This window comes from Rhynchophorus ferrugineus, unplaced genomic scaffold (genome assembly GCF_030347505.1).
Source record: "Rhynchophorus ferrugineus isolate W39M unplaced genomic scaffold, kcgeb_rfMv2 rfM6, whole genome shotgun sequence".
In the NCBI taxonomy this organism is placed as follows: domain Eukaryota; kingdom Metazoa; phylum Arthropoda; class Insecta; order Coleoptera; family Curculionidae; genus Rhynchophorus; species Rhynchophorus ferrugineus.
Genome location: NW_027472585.1, coordinates 11,298,185 through 11,313,363, shown reverse-complemented (window position 1 = coordinate 11,313,363; position 15,179 = coordinate 11,298,185). Strand labels below are relative to the sequence as shown.

Below are 15,179 nucleotides of genomic sequence, written 5' to 3'. Positions count from 1 at the left end.
CCAGCCGACTGTTGCGTTTTTCCACGCTTTGGAGATGGTTCATCGTGTACAGTCTACTCGTATATTTGTCGATTGGACTTCGGAGTGAAATGATGCAGCCATGTTTCATCCATTGTCACATATCGACACAAAACTAGGGTTTATTACGCTTGATCATCTTCAAGTACTGGCCCGAATCATCAACACTTCATTGTTTTTGGTTAAAAGTGGTTGATTTTTCTGAGGCAGTGTCCAGAAACTCGGCATCAAGCGAAGTTATTGTTTCAACTGTATTTTTTCGCTTTAACAAACAATATTTTATCAACACACGAAATTCTTGTTTATCCTCTTTTTTCACAATAAGAAAGGTTGATTCACTCAAAATGCTTTAATTCACAAACTATTGATCAGGTGTCAAATTTATAATCGCATCTTTTGAGGGTTACGGCTAACTAAATATATTCTAGTAGCGCCATGTATGTGTCAGCTCGGGGACTTTTCAATTGACCTCTCACATGTTTTACTGAAATAGAAGACATATTTTGATAATTAGATTTATAAAACATTTCCCACCAAGATTAGGTCCTTAGTCACACAGAGAAATTTGTAAGTTAAAGTACGAAATAAGCTGTTTCAATGTCCAGCTTATTCGCCAGGTTTTCGTCCGCCCTAAATTCTAATTACCCTAAACCTGGTTTTTTTTCATGTAAAACGATTTTCATCAAACGAAGCGGTAATATATGGTCATAAATCGTTCCTCTAAAAGAACCTATATTCTTTCGACACTCTCGATTCTGTGCCATCCCAATAAATTGTTATATTTCCGAATTTTCTACGCACATTCTCAGGACCGCATATATGGAACGAGCGACATACGAAAAAAATTGAGGGGAATCTAATAAGACCGGCTACCATTCCACCGGACCGTGCAAGTTTCCTTACTAGAGAGAAGGGAGAAAAATTAAGAAATCCTAATCAGCAATTCTCGTCGGATTTTTCGGCGACAAATTTGTAATAAAACTCATCGTCAGCGAATAGTCGGAATGGAGATAGTGGAGATACGATGGTGCACAGACGTGAGGAGCATTTGGTAGGTAAAAAGAACGGATGTTCAACATTGCAAAACGAAGGGATGGCGCAGCATATGGTTTTTCGTTGGTTTTATTATTATTTGATGTGATACTGATATTTGTCTGATTTTTGCCATCAATATTTTTTAAAGTTTACATAAAAATTGGATCTCTATCTCAATAATATCTGTTTGAATTTTAGATGTAGTGAAAAAATAGCAGTTGAGGAATATAAATGTTTACAAATAAAAATTCATAGCAAGAATATTGGATTATTATCAGCTATGTTCAAGTTAAGGTCATACAAAATTATAAGAAGGGGGATTTAATTTTGAGGTATTCAAGGTTTATGGCGTCAGATTTAGGAAATATCTGTCAGTCTAATCATTTGACAGTGATTTCAAGAAAATCATCATTAAGCAATATAATTTCGTAGCTTTATTTAACTATTCTAACAACTATAATCAAGATGGGTTGTAATACAATTCTTGAACCACTATATTTGAATACTAATGTAACTTTTAAGTTCTTGGACATACATGGAACGAGCGACATACGAAAAAAATTGAGGGGAATCTAATAAGACCGGCTACCATTCCACCGGACCGTGCGAGTTTCCTTACTAGAGAGAAGGGAGAAAAATTAAGAAATCCTAATCAGCAATTCTCGTCGGATTTTTCGGCGACAAATTTGTAATAAAACTCATCGTCAGCGAATAGTCGGAATGGAGATAGTGGAGATACGATGGTGCACAGACGTGAGGAGCATTTGGTAGGTAAAAAGAACGGATGTTCAACATTGCAAAACGAAGGGATGGCGCAGCATATGGTTTTTCGTTGGTTTTATTATTATTTGATGTGATACTGATATTTGTCTGATTTTTGTCATTAATATTTTTTAAAGTTTACATAAAAATTGGGACTCTATCTCAATAATATCTGTTTGAATTTTAGATGTAGTGAAAAAATAGCAGTTGAGGAATATAAATGTTTACAAATAAAAATTCATAGCAAGAATATTGGATTATTATCAGCTATGTTCAAGTTAAGGTCATACAAAATTATAAGAAGGGGGATTTAATTTTGAGGTATTCAAGGTTTTATGGCGTCAGATTTAGGAAATATCTGTCAGTCTAATCATTTGACAGTGATTTCAAAAAAATCATCATTAAGCAATATAATTTCGTAGCTTTATTTAACTATTCTAACAACTATAATCAAGATGGGTTGTAATACAATTCTTGAACCACTATATTTGAATACTAATGTAACTTTTAAGTTCTTGGACATACATGGAACGAGCGACATACGAAAAAAATTGAGGGGAATCTAATAAGACCGGCTACCATTCCACCGGACCGTGCAAGTTTCCTTACTAGAGAGAAGGGAGATAAATTAAGAAATCCTAATCAGCAATTCTCGTCGGATTTTTCGGCGACAAATTTGTAATAAAACTCATCGTCAGCGAATAGTCGGAATGGAGATAGTGGAGATACGATGGTGCACAGACGTGAGGAGCATTTGGTAGGTAAAAAGAACGGATGTTCAACATTGCAAAACGAAGGGATGGCGCAGCATATGGTTTTTCGTTGGTTTTATTATTATTTGATGTGATACTGATATTTGTCTGATTTTTGCCATCAATATTTTTTAAAGTTTACATAAAAATTGGATCTCTATCTCAATAATATCTGTTTGAATTTTAGATGTAGTGAAAAAATAGCAGTTGAGGAATATAAATGTTTACAAATAAAAATTCATAGCAAGAATATTGGATTATTATCAGCTATGTTCAAGTTAAGGTCATACAAAATTATAAGAAGGGGGATTTAATTTTGAGGTATTCAAGGTTTATGGCGTCAGATTTAGGAAATATCTGTCAGTCTAATCATTTGACAGTGATTTCAAGAAAATCATCATTAAGCAATATAATTTCGTAGCTTTATTTAACTATTCTAACAACTATAATCAAGATGGGTTGTAATACAATTCTTGAACCACTATATTCGAATACTAATGTAATTTTTAATTTCAGTGCTGCAAGAATTTTATGAATATCACTCAATTGAGTTGTGTCAATAGCATAAGGCACACTTTAGTATCATAACTCTAGTGTCACAATAGTGACTGTACTGACAATAGAGACAATGTAGACTGGAAATGTTTCTTGGAGAAGTGAATTCTGAAATAGGGTAGCATTGAGTGGCTATCACGCAGCTCAAACATGTCCTTTGTGGCTTTCTTTTTATGAGGGTATTTCAGGAACAGATTCTTTCACAGCAATTTTAAAATTGTCGAGATTATTTATCAAGAATTAGACTTGCATTCTTTAAGAAAAAATGCTGGTTTATGTTTGATAAATTTGGAAATTCATTTGGATGAATGTCACTGATGATTTCTAGTTTATTTTCACAATGTAATTAATTTTTACAAGTGAGTTTTGGTATAGTCGACTCTATATTGTGAAAATATTATTTAAACGTTTACCAATGTTATATATTAGTAGGATAACCTGAAATGATCATATGTATTTCAATAGCAACTAGAATCTGTAATACACAAGTGATAATACAAATAAGTGGATCCAGGCAGGGACAATACGAGCAAAGGAGAGTAAATCAGTGTATATTGCATTCACCTGCAATCAAATTGAAATACTACTGTTCATGTACCAATAAATATGAATAATACTATGATCTCATCATCAAGTTATATCATCATATCATCAAGTAGCTTAGGATGAATCTTGATGCAATATTTAGTTGGAAAGAAAATATCAAAAACAAAAGAAAATAATTTTTTTTATTCATGCATAATTAGTTGCTGCTACGTAAGCAAATATTAAAACTTATATAAGTTCTGGGAGAAATAATATATCAACATGATACAAGTATTTCAAAATAAAATGAGAAGTATTGTGGGTGCATACAGATACTATAGGAATAATTACTTATATTCAAACCTTCGGAATTTGAACGGCCATAGAGGAACTTTAGGGATTAGTGAGAACACTCCTCAGATGTTAATGTCGAACTGATGCAGCTCTCGGATATCACTGAACTCAAGGGCCCAAACTGAAGAGAACCAAACCAATTGAAGTGAATTGTACTAAACCGTAATAGAACTAAAATATTAACTTTTATTTTAATTTGTTTTATTAGAGATTAAGTAGGGACCAGTGCGTGATGTTAAATCACTGGAGAGAATAATTGTAAGTTAAAGATTAGTAACATATTATTAATTAAAATATACATACTTGAATATTTACATTTTATATTTACCAAAATGTATACCTTCTATAATACATACATACATACATACATACATATATATATATATATATATATATATATATATATATATATATATATATATCTTTAACAAAAATATAAGTCATATAAAAATTAAATATAACTTCGTTTGATTACGAAAACTTAATAATAACAAATAGATTACTGTTTTGGTTAGTTACCATTTTCTATGTGCGCCCTCAGGGTAAAAACCTTAGGAATTTGAACTGCCATAGAGGTACTTCAGAGATTAGTGAAAACACTCCTCAGATGTTAACATCGAAGTGCTGCAGCTCTCGGATATCACTGAACTCAAGGGCCCAAACTGAAGAGAACTAAACCAATTGAAGTGAATTGTACTAAACCGTAATAGAACTAAAATATTAACTTTTATTTTATTTTGTTTTATTAGAGATTAAGTAGGGAATAATGCGTCTTCTTAGACCAGCACCTGGTTAGACTAATTGTAGGTTAACGACTAGTAACATATTATTAATTAAAATATACATACTTGAATATTTAAATTTTATATTTACCAAAATGTGTACCTTCTATAATATATGTATGTCTCTTTAACAAAAATATAAGTTATATAAAAATGAAATATAACATCGTTTGATTACGAAAACTTAATAATAGCAAATACATTACTGTTTTGGTTAGTTACCATTTTCTATGGGCGCCCTCAGGGTCCTACCTCAGGGTAAAAACTTTCGGAATTTGAACTGCCATAGAGGTACTTCAGAGATTAGTGAGAACACTCCTCAGATGTTAACATCGAAGTGCTGCAGCTCTCGGATATCACTGAACTCAAGGGCCCAAACTGAAGAGAACCAAACCAATTGTAGTGAATTGTACTAAACCGTAATAAAACCAAAATATTAACTTTTATTTTATTTTGTTTTATTAGAGATTAAGTAGGGACCAGTACGTCTTCTTAGACCAGCACCTGGTTAGACTAATTGTAGGTTAACGACTAGTAACATGTTATTAATTAAAATATACATACTTGAATTTTTAAATTTTATATTTACCAAAATATGTACCTTCTATAATATATGTATATCTCTTTAACAAAAATATAAGTCATATAAAAATGAAATATAACATCGTTTGTTTACGAAAACTTAATAATAACAAATACATTACTGTTTTGGTTAGTTACCATTTTCTATGTGCGCCCTCAGGGTAAAAACCTTAGGAATTTGAACTGCCATAGAGGTACTTCAGAGATTAGTGAAAACACTCCTCAGATGTTAACATCGAAGTGCTGCAGTTCTCGGATATCACTGAACTCAAGGGCCCAAACTGAAGAGAACCAAACCAATTGAAGTGAATTGTACTAAACCGCAATAGAACTAAAATATTAACTTTTATTTTATTTTGTTTTATTAGAGATTAAGTAGGGAATAATGCGTCTTCTTAGACCAGCACCTGGTTAGACTAATTGTAGGTTAACGACTAGTAACATATTATTAATTAAAATATACATACTTGAATATTTAAATTTTATATTTACCAAAATGTGTACCTTCTATAATATATGTATGTCTCTTTAACAAAAATATAAGTTATATAAAAATGAAATATAACATCGTTTGATTACGAAAACTTAATAATAGCAAATACATTACTGTTTTGGTTAGTTACCATTTTCTATGGGCGCCCTCAGGGTCCTACCTCAGGGTAAAAACCTTCGGAATTTGAACTGCCATAGAGGTACTTCAGAGATTAGTGAGAACACCCCTCAGATGTTAACATCGAAGTGCTGCAGCTCTCGGATATCACTGAATTCAAGGGCCCAAACTGAAGAGAACCAAACCAATTGTAGTGAATTGTACTAAACCGTAATAAAACCAAAATATTAACTTTTATTTTATTTTGTTTTATTAGAGATTAAGTAGGGACCAGTACGTCTTCTTAGACCAGCACCTGGTTAGACTAATTGTAGGTTAACGACTAGTAACATATTATTAATTAAAATATACATACTTGAATATTTAAATTTTATATTTACCAAAATATGTACCTTCTATAATATATGTATATCTCTTTAACAAAAATATAAGTCATATAAAAATGAAATATAACATCGTTTGTTTACGAAAACTTAATAATAACAAATACATTACTGTTTTGGTTAGTTACCATTTTCTATGGGCGCCCTCAGGCTGGGATCAAATTGCGAAATTATATCATGTATTTTCAATTTAAGTACCGAGCCGGTCCCGAAATGTAATTTCCAATTTTGGAATTGAATTAAATATGATCAACAAAGGGTCGGGGGCATAAAGGTAATCTACAGTCGAGTTTACTAGTTCGAGAGGCTATTTCAATAACGCTTTGCCTTTGATTCGATTGTCCTTCTTGAACCAAACAAGCAGTTGTTTTGGAGAGGGATCTGATTTATAATTCTTTTGATATAGAATATAGGTTTTCAAAAAATAATTTAAGTACAAAAAATAGATTGTATGTAATAAAATATATTATATTCTGTATATAACTTTTTATAGCCATTTAGTTATTATATTGCTATGTTAATTAATCAATTAAGTATTAATAAAAAATATATTATCACTTCTAAATGAAACACTTCACATTCATTACTATTGTAAACTTGAAGAAATCTGCTACCGAAGTCCATTAGGCACTTCTATGAACATATGACGATGCTGTTTCGTCATATTTTTTTTCAACTATTTAAAAGAGTTGAGTTTAGCCGACAAGCGAAGAAAAACTTTCTGTTATGTAGTGTCACTAGCGATGACAAGCGGCACATTCATGACAAAAACGATTTGTCATACATATGGTAAGATTAGCAAGGCGTAGTTTACTTCGTACTGATGAAATCGACCTAAACTGTTAATACAGTTATCTACTGACATTAATTGAATAATTTGAAATGTTATCTAAAAATAGTTACAAAAAATACACTTTTGTAGCTCCAATGGGAAATTGTGATGTATCCAGACAATCCACACGATTTCTAAATACTGAAGAAGTTCATCTTTCGACACGGCAAACAGTGGTAGAAAATTATGGAAAATCTTTTGATTAACATATATTACAGCAATAAATGCCTTTTTTATTTGAAAAAGTGCTCGAAACTTATGCGAACCTCTAATAAAATGGTGAGAAATAGTCATTGGCCGTGGTACGCCACCCACTCCATCACCGCGATCCATTTTCACGCCGGTCGCCCCAGACATCAATATCTCCTCCGGTGTCGATATCTCGCTAAATATCCCCGGCTGCCGCAGCCGCACTCTTGTCTTCTGGCCCGTCTGATGTCCCACAGCGGCGATGATCTCCTACGTTATCTGGCGGCCTTGTGATTATCCAGAAATTGGACGATAAATTTACAGGACGGGAGACGAAGGCGTCGAGATTTATCGAGCGTGGGGGACGTCCTTCGATATGGATTCAGATAGTTGCTCAAATAGGAGTCAATTAGCAGGGGGAATGAATAAAACTGCCATGTCGTCAGTTTTATCTATTACAACGCATTAGTTCCTTCCATGATATAAAAAAAATTGTCTGACATGGCTTATGAAGTCTCTAATTAGATAATTATGTTAATGAAACTATTATTTATTGTTCATTCATCAGATAACAGCATTTTAGAGACCATCCGCATATAATACATGCAAACCATTTCGAGATGTCTTGCCAAAAGTATCGAAATACCAAAGCCAATCGAAATATATGACATTTCTAGTATTATATTTTCATTTTTGGAAGTTTACTAAATGCTCAATATTTCTAATTGTAAGTTGACCTTTGTTCCATCACCTTCACACGTACATATTTGATTTTGTAGGAGAATAAAAGCACCATAAAGAAAATGGGATACCACCATCATATTCACTAAAGATAGTAATGCTTTTACAGCCTCCACCATTTAATAGCATGCTAGTTGGCAGTTTCCAATACCATTTACAACCTTTTCATATTCATGTCATATTCTGTTGTCCTCTTTCATCACCTCTTACAGCATATGAATATTCTCTATTAAATACAAATAAAAATGGACTAGCTTTCTACTAAATTCTGTGAAATTGGTTAGATGTTTACAGTTTACAATAATTTCGCACTCATGCAAATCACACAAAATAAATATAAAACTCAAATAAATATAAAAAATATAATATTCATTTATGTATTTCCTTAAAATTACACTAATTGGGATGTAAATATTTCAGGAAGATAAATACACTTTTTCTGTGCTGTTGTGTGTTGTTAATATTTCATTTTCACCGTTATTAGGTTATATATCAACAATATAAGAGCAATAGTTTTTCATAAATTAGTATCGCACTTAAAATTTTTATTGAAAATATTTGTCTTAATTCATGTGTGTCATTGTCACCCTATGCTGTAGTTCTTCGTCTGTATTATTATAGGATATTAAAAATGACGTCATTTATGGTCGCCATATTTAAAATGGAAATAAATAATATCTCTTTCTTAAAAGGCCCCAACAATGATACACCCTAATAATGGGGCATTTTTTTAATATAATCATTTATTAATATATCTACTACGTTTAATAATAAGCTTATTCTAAAAATACCTTAATAAATTCAAGAGGCAAGAAGCTTTTAATTTTACATTTTACTTATTCAAAAGAACGTAATACCGTAACAGTATGTTTTTCTGTAATTCTGCTTTCCCCACAATTTATCTTATTGAGGGAGTGTAGCGTATAAGTGTCCAACATTAACTTTTAATATCCTCAGAAAATATGTATTTCCACTGTCATCATTCTAATGCTCTCTACATATTTTTGTTATTTAAATATATCTCAAATTATGAGTCAATGAATAGCATGGATGTTTTGCTATTTAAATTTATATATATTCAGCTTGATGTACAGTTAAAAAGTCCATTAATATATGTGCGATAATATAGAACTTTGATTTTATAGTTACTGAATGCTATAAAATATTCGATATAACACAGATAGATTAGATATAGATTTTTCCATTAATAATAATATGATAATAGGTATTGAAAGATATTCCAGTTGAGAATATGATATATTTGAGTTTCCAGTATGCCTAATGGTCATTAAATATTAAAAATATGAAGGAATAATATAATAATTACATAATGTAAATGTAATAATGTAATTATCTGCTCAAGAACATTATGAAAACCTAGTTTCATGCATGCTAAAATATTTCAAAAATTCTTTGTTGTATTTATCTGCAGCTTGTAAAATCATTTATTTTTCTAATTTATTTAAGAGCCTATCAAGATAATTACAAATTTTCCTCTTTTCATACAAATAATCGAGCCTTATCATTACAATGAATGGAATGGGATCTTTCTTGTGCAAAATGAAAGTAAATATAATCTTAACGAGTCTAATTTTAACTTACTTTTTGTTAGCCTGACAAAACAAATGAAATCAGGTAACAATATTTCGAGCTATATTTAAAGCAATTATTTATAGAAAGATTTTCATTAACTTAATTAAGTCAAGTTCCTTAATGCCTCGATATTTATAATATAAAAATTGGAACACAAATCTATATAATAAATTTTTACTTTTCTATTATTGGTTGTTTTCTTATTTCAGTTGTTATTGTTAAAATATCTGGATACATTAGAATAATATTAACTGATTTAATGTAACAACAAATACTATTAAAAATTATAAGGCATAACATATAAAATTAAATTTTATAACATTATTTTCAGAATGAATTATAGGGTGGAATATATAGAAAGGAGGAGGAATATACATCAATTACTGGGATTTTAGTAGGTATTAACGTAATTTCAAGTGTATTGTACTTACCTCTGCTTATTAGTGTGGTACCATTATACCAACTAACTCTGGGAATCGGTTTTCCACTGCCCGCTTCGCACACAAGATCAACTTCTTCTCCTTCTTCTTTCGGACCAAGTATTGAGCCGTTTTCCATGGGTGCTCCATCCATACCGATAATTCTCACCACTTCAGGTTTAACTGAAATAAATAATATGAAATGAATGAATGACATAATATTATTTTACATATTGTAATATCATTTAGTTTTTCAGAATATTTAAGTAAGTATAAATAATAAAATAACTTAATTTTTGTCAACTAACAAGTGTAAATTGAAAATTAAATAAATACTTCAGCTGTTTCCATAGAACTAGTTAAAATTAAGAAGAGATTTTGCTTTAAGTAGTGTGTATGTTTTTTTCAACATACTACATTATAATCCGTTACATGTTTCTGGATAAGTATATAACGACACTGATGGCTTATTAAGGTGTTTTTATGTTAACTATATTTATATTTAACGAAAAGTTATTGATGAAATTATAAAATAGTATAGTTTTATATACCAATGTTAGTTATTAGGTTTTAAGGTTAATTATTTTGGTTCTACTAATCCCTTTTCGTATTTTGATAAGCTATCTATTGATGTTCTAACACCACGGTTTCATCACTTGCAAAGCAAAAAATAAACGAGATGTTTTTGTTAATCTATTCTGGCTGACTACGAAAATACGTATATTTTCAGCACTCCCAAACGTAAAGATTAGAAGTTAGTTCAACAGAGTTATCTGCATGGACACGAGGGAGAAGCGCAACATGTTAGATTTGTTTTATTCGTAATTTAATTATGTGTATATGATACATAATTATATTATTTTTTTTGTGTTGTTTGGGCTCGGTAACGACTTCAAAGTGATCAATTGGTACTAGTTAAAACAATATTGTAAATAGATAAATAGGTTTAGGTAGATATTAAGCCAAATTGTGAGTATATAATAGAATAAAAAATACGTGTAGTCGATAGGTCAAATAAGGTTCTGTTTATTCTTATTTATTTATTATAACGATTATAATGAAGAGATTTTATTTTAAAATGTTTTTTTTGTGTTAAAAATCTAAGTTTGATTATTTTTTACATTTAGTGAGTTCTTTATTAATTTTTTGAAGTCGATTCAATTTTTTTAGTAAAGATACTTAATTTTTCAGTGTTTGACGATTACCCAATAAATTACGCAGTTATTTTAATTACAATGGGTAGGCCAGGTAAAGGTGCAGCCCGTATGAGGATAAATAGGAATGCTGAAACAACTGAAACAAATGAGGAACACTTTGGAACCAAACTTGAACAACAACAAATTGAAACCAGATCCTGACTTGGTTCCAATGGGACTATCTTGGAAGTCCTCCAGTATCTTGAATAGAAAAAGAATTTAGAAAATCGGTTTATAACTGACGGAGAAACAAGCGAAAATATATTTGAAAAAGATACAGTGGAACATAGAACTCTCTTTTTGGAAGTCGGTTAAAATATGCATGGGGATGTTCCATTATCATTTGGGCAAAAATATCTTGTCATTCAGCTGGAAATCACATCTCTGTATCATTATGGACAAATTAGTCGAGATATTACGTCCTCAATGATAAAGTTCTTACTACGAGTACCATATTAGTGCCAAACACTGCATATACACATATATACACAACAAGAAATATTCATTCTTGGTTTGAGGAGTATCAAATTATCATCAAACATCTTTCCTAGTCAGCACAACCTCATATATTTAAAGCTCAGTGTGAGAAACAGATTTCCATATCCAACATCATTGAAGCAATTGGCGGATGCTTTAGAATAGGAAAGGGACAACATTCCGTTGGTAACAAATGTGACAGTAATTATGATAATAGAATATAGAAAAATATTATATAGAATAGAACACTATAAATGTGAATCACAGTATAGTAAAAATTAGAAATCTAGTAAAAGGTTGTTAAAACTATTATAACGAAATAAAACAATCTGCGTTAGTTCTTCCCCACCTGACTTAACATTATCCGGCGCGTTTTAATGCACCACTTGACGATACCGCTCACGAGTGAAAAACAAATAATTCCTCCCGCTATAACATATTTCCGTAGGATACTTGGGAAAACACGGTCGACGAAGAACTTTTCCCGACCCTTTATGACGTAAAAACGTGTCGCAAAGACCCATTCTCCGACGTTCTCTGAGCCGAAAAGATCAGCTCTATGTATATTTATGCCCGTTTAACCAATAAGTTTATCCCATTCTTATATATAAAGAGCCCCTTTTCCCTTTTTATTTGACGGGAGTCCTTCGGACCGTGGGATCTCCCCAATTCCACCTCGTTTCTCGAGGGTAAGATGATGCGAAAAGAGCAGGCAGAAGGATTTGAATATTATTTTAATAGTAATAGGTTGTTTACAGCGTTTGTTTAGGCTCTAGGCTCGATGACTCGCCATTCATAGTTAAAAGTTCTCTTTGTTTTTATTGATTTTAGTCGTCACGTCAATCTTCTTAATCGTCAGTCGTCATTATATATATATATATATATATATATATATATATATATATATATATATATATATATACACGAAAATTCTCAAAAACATCTCTTGTTTATTTTGTTTACAAGCATATGCGCTTGTTCTTTAGTTACGTGCTTATTACGAAACGAAATTAATGTTCCGGAATAATCTCGATTTTTTCTATTACACTCTTAAACCTCTATGTATAATTTCTCAAGGACTTTTGAATTTAGGAAGCTGGTAATTATATTTTCTTCATCCTTAAGTAGTTTCTCAGGCGGTAAAGGCTTAAATAATGTTTTTAAATGATTCGAGAAAACGTCAGCCTAAGTTGACCTACAACATACTAACTAAATAACTATAAATATTGCATTTTACAGAATATTTTAGTAAATTGTTAATTCCCTGTGGAGCGACGCCCTATTCTCAATTTTAATCACGAATTAAGGGTTGCCACACAAAAATAACATCCCGGGGATTCAACATTTTGTAGCTGACAACTTCGACAACGCGAGTAAACTAATTAAATATTCGCCCGGCGAAGGTCCAGAACTAATTTCAACAACGTGTTTACGGCTAGGCCAAAGTGTTTTCGTTACGAACACCACACACAGGTGATCCCATCCCCGTCTCTCTAGTTAGACTTGAAAAAAAAACGCGTTATAAAAGCAGACTAGAGGCTTCTGAATGTGAAAACAACAAGGCGCCGCCTTATTGACCTGGCGAGGACGGGGTAGTGCTGTCGTTACCCTTTAAAACGACACCCTTATAATTAAAGTTCGAGTTTTAGTACTGGAACGGACAGCGAGGCGACAGGACCTTCAGGGACTTGATCTAATTTTGATATAGTTTTGATGAATAAGTGGATAAATATATATATATATATATATATATATATATATATATATATATATATATTTCTCAGAAACATCTCTCGTGACCGATTAGGAATAGTGATTGTCAAAAAATATATATATTGTATTACATTTCCATTAAAAATTAGTAAATTTAATAAAACTTTTAAGAGACGGAGTCTGTCTTCCGCCAAAATAACAAAAAAATAAAAAATAAATCAATTAATGACGGACGTTGTTATCTCGCCTTCACCATTCTAAGCCGACTAGCTAAGATCCCCGAACGGATCCTCTAGCGGGAAAGAATGTGAGAAACGACACCGTTTCCTATCCCTTTAATTAAAGTAAGATGTGCCGACCATTTTGCGGATGCGGACAGTAGGAAATATAAGTTTACGTCGTAATTAACATACTTTGAATTAATTTGGCGAATTGCGCCTCCGAATGTTCCAGATGCCTCGCTAATGGGCGCGCGTTATGGCGCAATGGAAGAAGTTTAATCGGCGCTTCCGTAGACGGGGCTAAAGGAAAAATGATGGCGGATTTTGCTCGAACTCCCTGGCGCGTAATACGAAGTGCGGTTAAAAGCACGGATGTTAGGCACTGTTTAGGATTTACGACTTAAGTCTATACGACTTAGATTAACAGGTAGATCCGCGTTTGGTTCTTAAAAACATCTTATCTGCCATCTTCAGGTCTCTGACACTTCTTGAAAATGTATCTCGTGTAATGGGAAGTAGAAGAAGGGGAAGCAAGACTTGATCTTAGTGTCCGGAGATCTATTCATGTGCTTGAATAGTTTCTAAGAATGGTGTATAAAACACTCGTTAGTGAAAACTCTGAAGAAGGTAAACCATTTTTACATTTTAAATGAGTGACAGCGAAAACAATATATAGAACATGTAATGCCAGATCATGTCATATAATCGCTGTTTTCACTCTCTCCATATTATCTACAGTCTATGGGGTTTATCAGGAGCTCTTCGTATTTTCTACCAATAAAAATTGTTAGGTTTGTTGGAGTGTCGGAAATTGTAAATTTAACAGTAATTGCAAGATTACTTGAATGTGATCTCAAAATATAGAAGACATAGAAGAGGAACAGAAATGGAGGTAATCGTAACCATGTTTAGGCTTCGTGACTTGGTTACGAAGTTTACGAAGGTATAAGAGTACCAGCAAACAGCAGACTTATTATTTTCGGGCCTATACCTTAGCCGGATATTCTACCGGACATCTTTGGTCATGCTTGTTTTTCTGTTTTTCGTGTATACAATTAAAGACAAATTTGCTTGACGAAATTTATATGGTAATTACGGTAAAACTAATTTGTTTATATATAGAAACGTAGCGATTTTAAAAGCTAAATTTGTTTGTTCAAGGTGTGATTTTCGAACAGCACCTCATTTCGAAAATATCTTCCTATAACCCAAAAATGGATTTTATTAAAACATGCAAACTTAATAATTAATCTCTTAAGGAATATCTTAGTAATTTTAATGTAAACTGTAAGAGTTGTTCATTTTAGACTTTTGTCATAACTGAAATGAATTGCATAAAATGAGTTTATCAGAGATTATTGGCTTTTGGCTATCAAAAATGAAAATATTGTTCTATAAAAGTCTATAAGGGATTCCACAATCAAGTCATGTAAAGTCAAC

General features: G+C 31.8%; 1 protein-coding gene across 6 annotated transcripts in view; it reads right to left on the bottom strand.

The window, feature by feature from the left end:
• The window catches only part of LOC143199159 (nephrin), an 891,666-nt gene that overhangs the window by 161,388 nt on the left and 715,099 nt on the right, over positions 1 to 15,179 (bottom strand). For all 6 annotated transcript variants that reach the window (XM_076408969.1, XM_076408968.1, XM_076408964.1 and 3 more), the window contains exon 4: positions 10,145 to 10,315. In XM_076408969.1, coding sequence (XP_076265084.1) covers positions 10,145 to 10,315 — 171 coding nt within the window. The remainder of the gene's footprint in view (positions 1 to 10,144; positions 10,316 to 15,179) is intronic.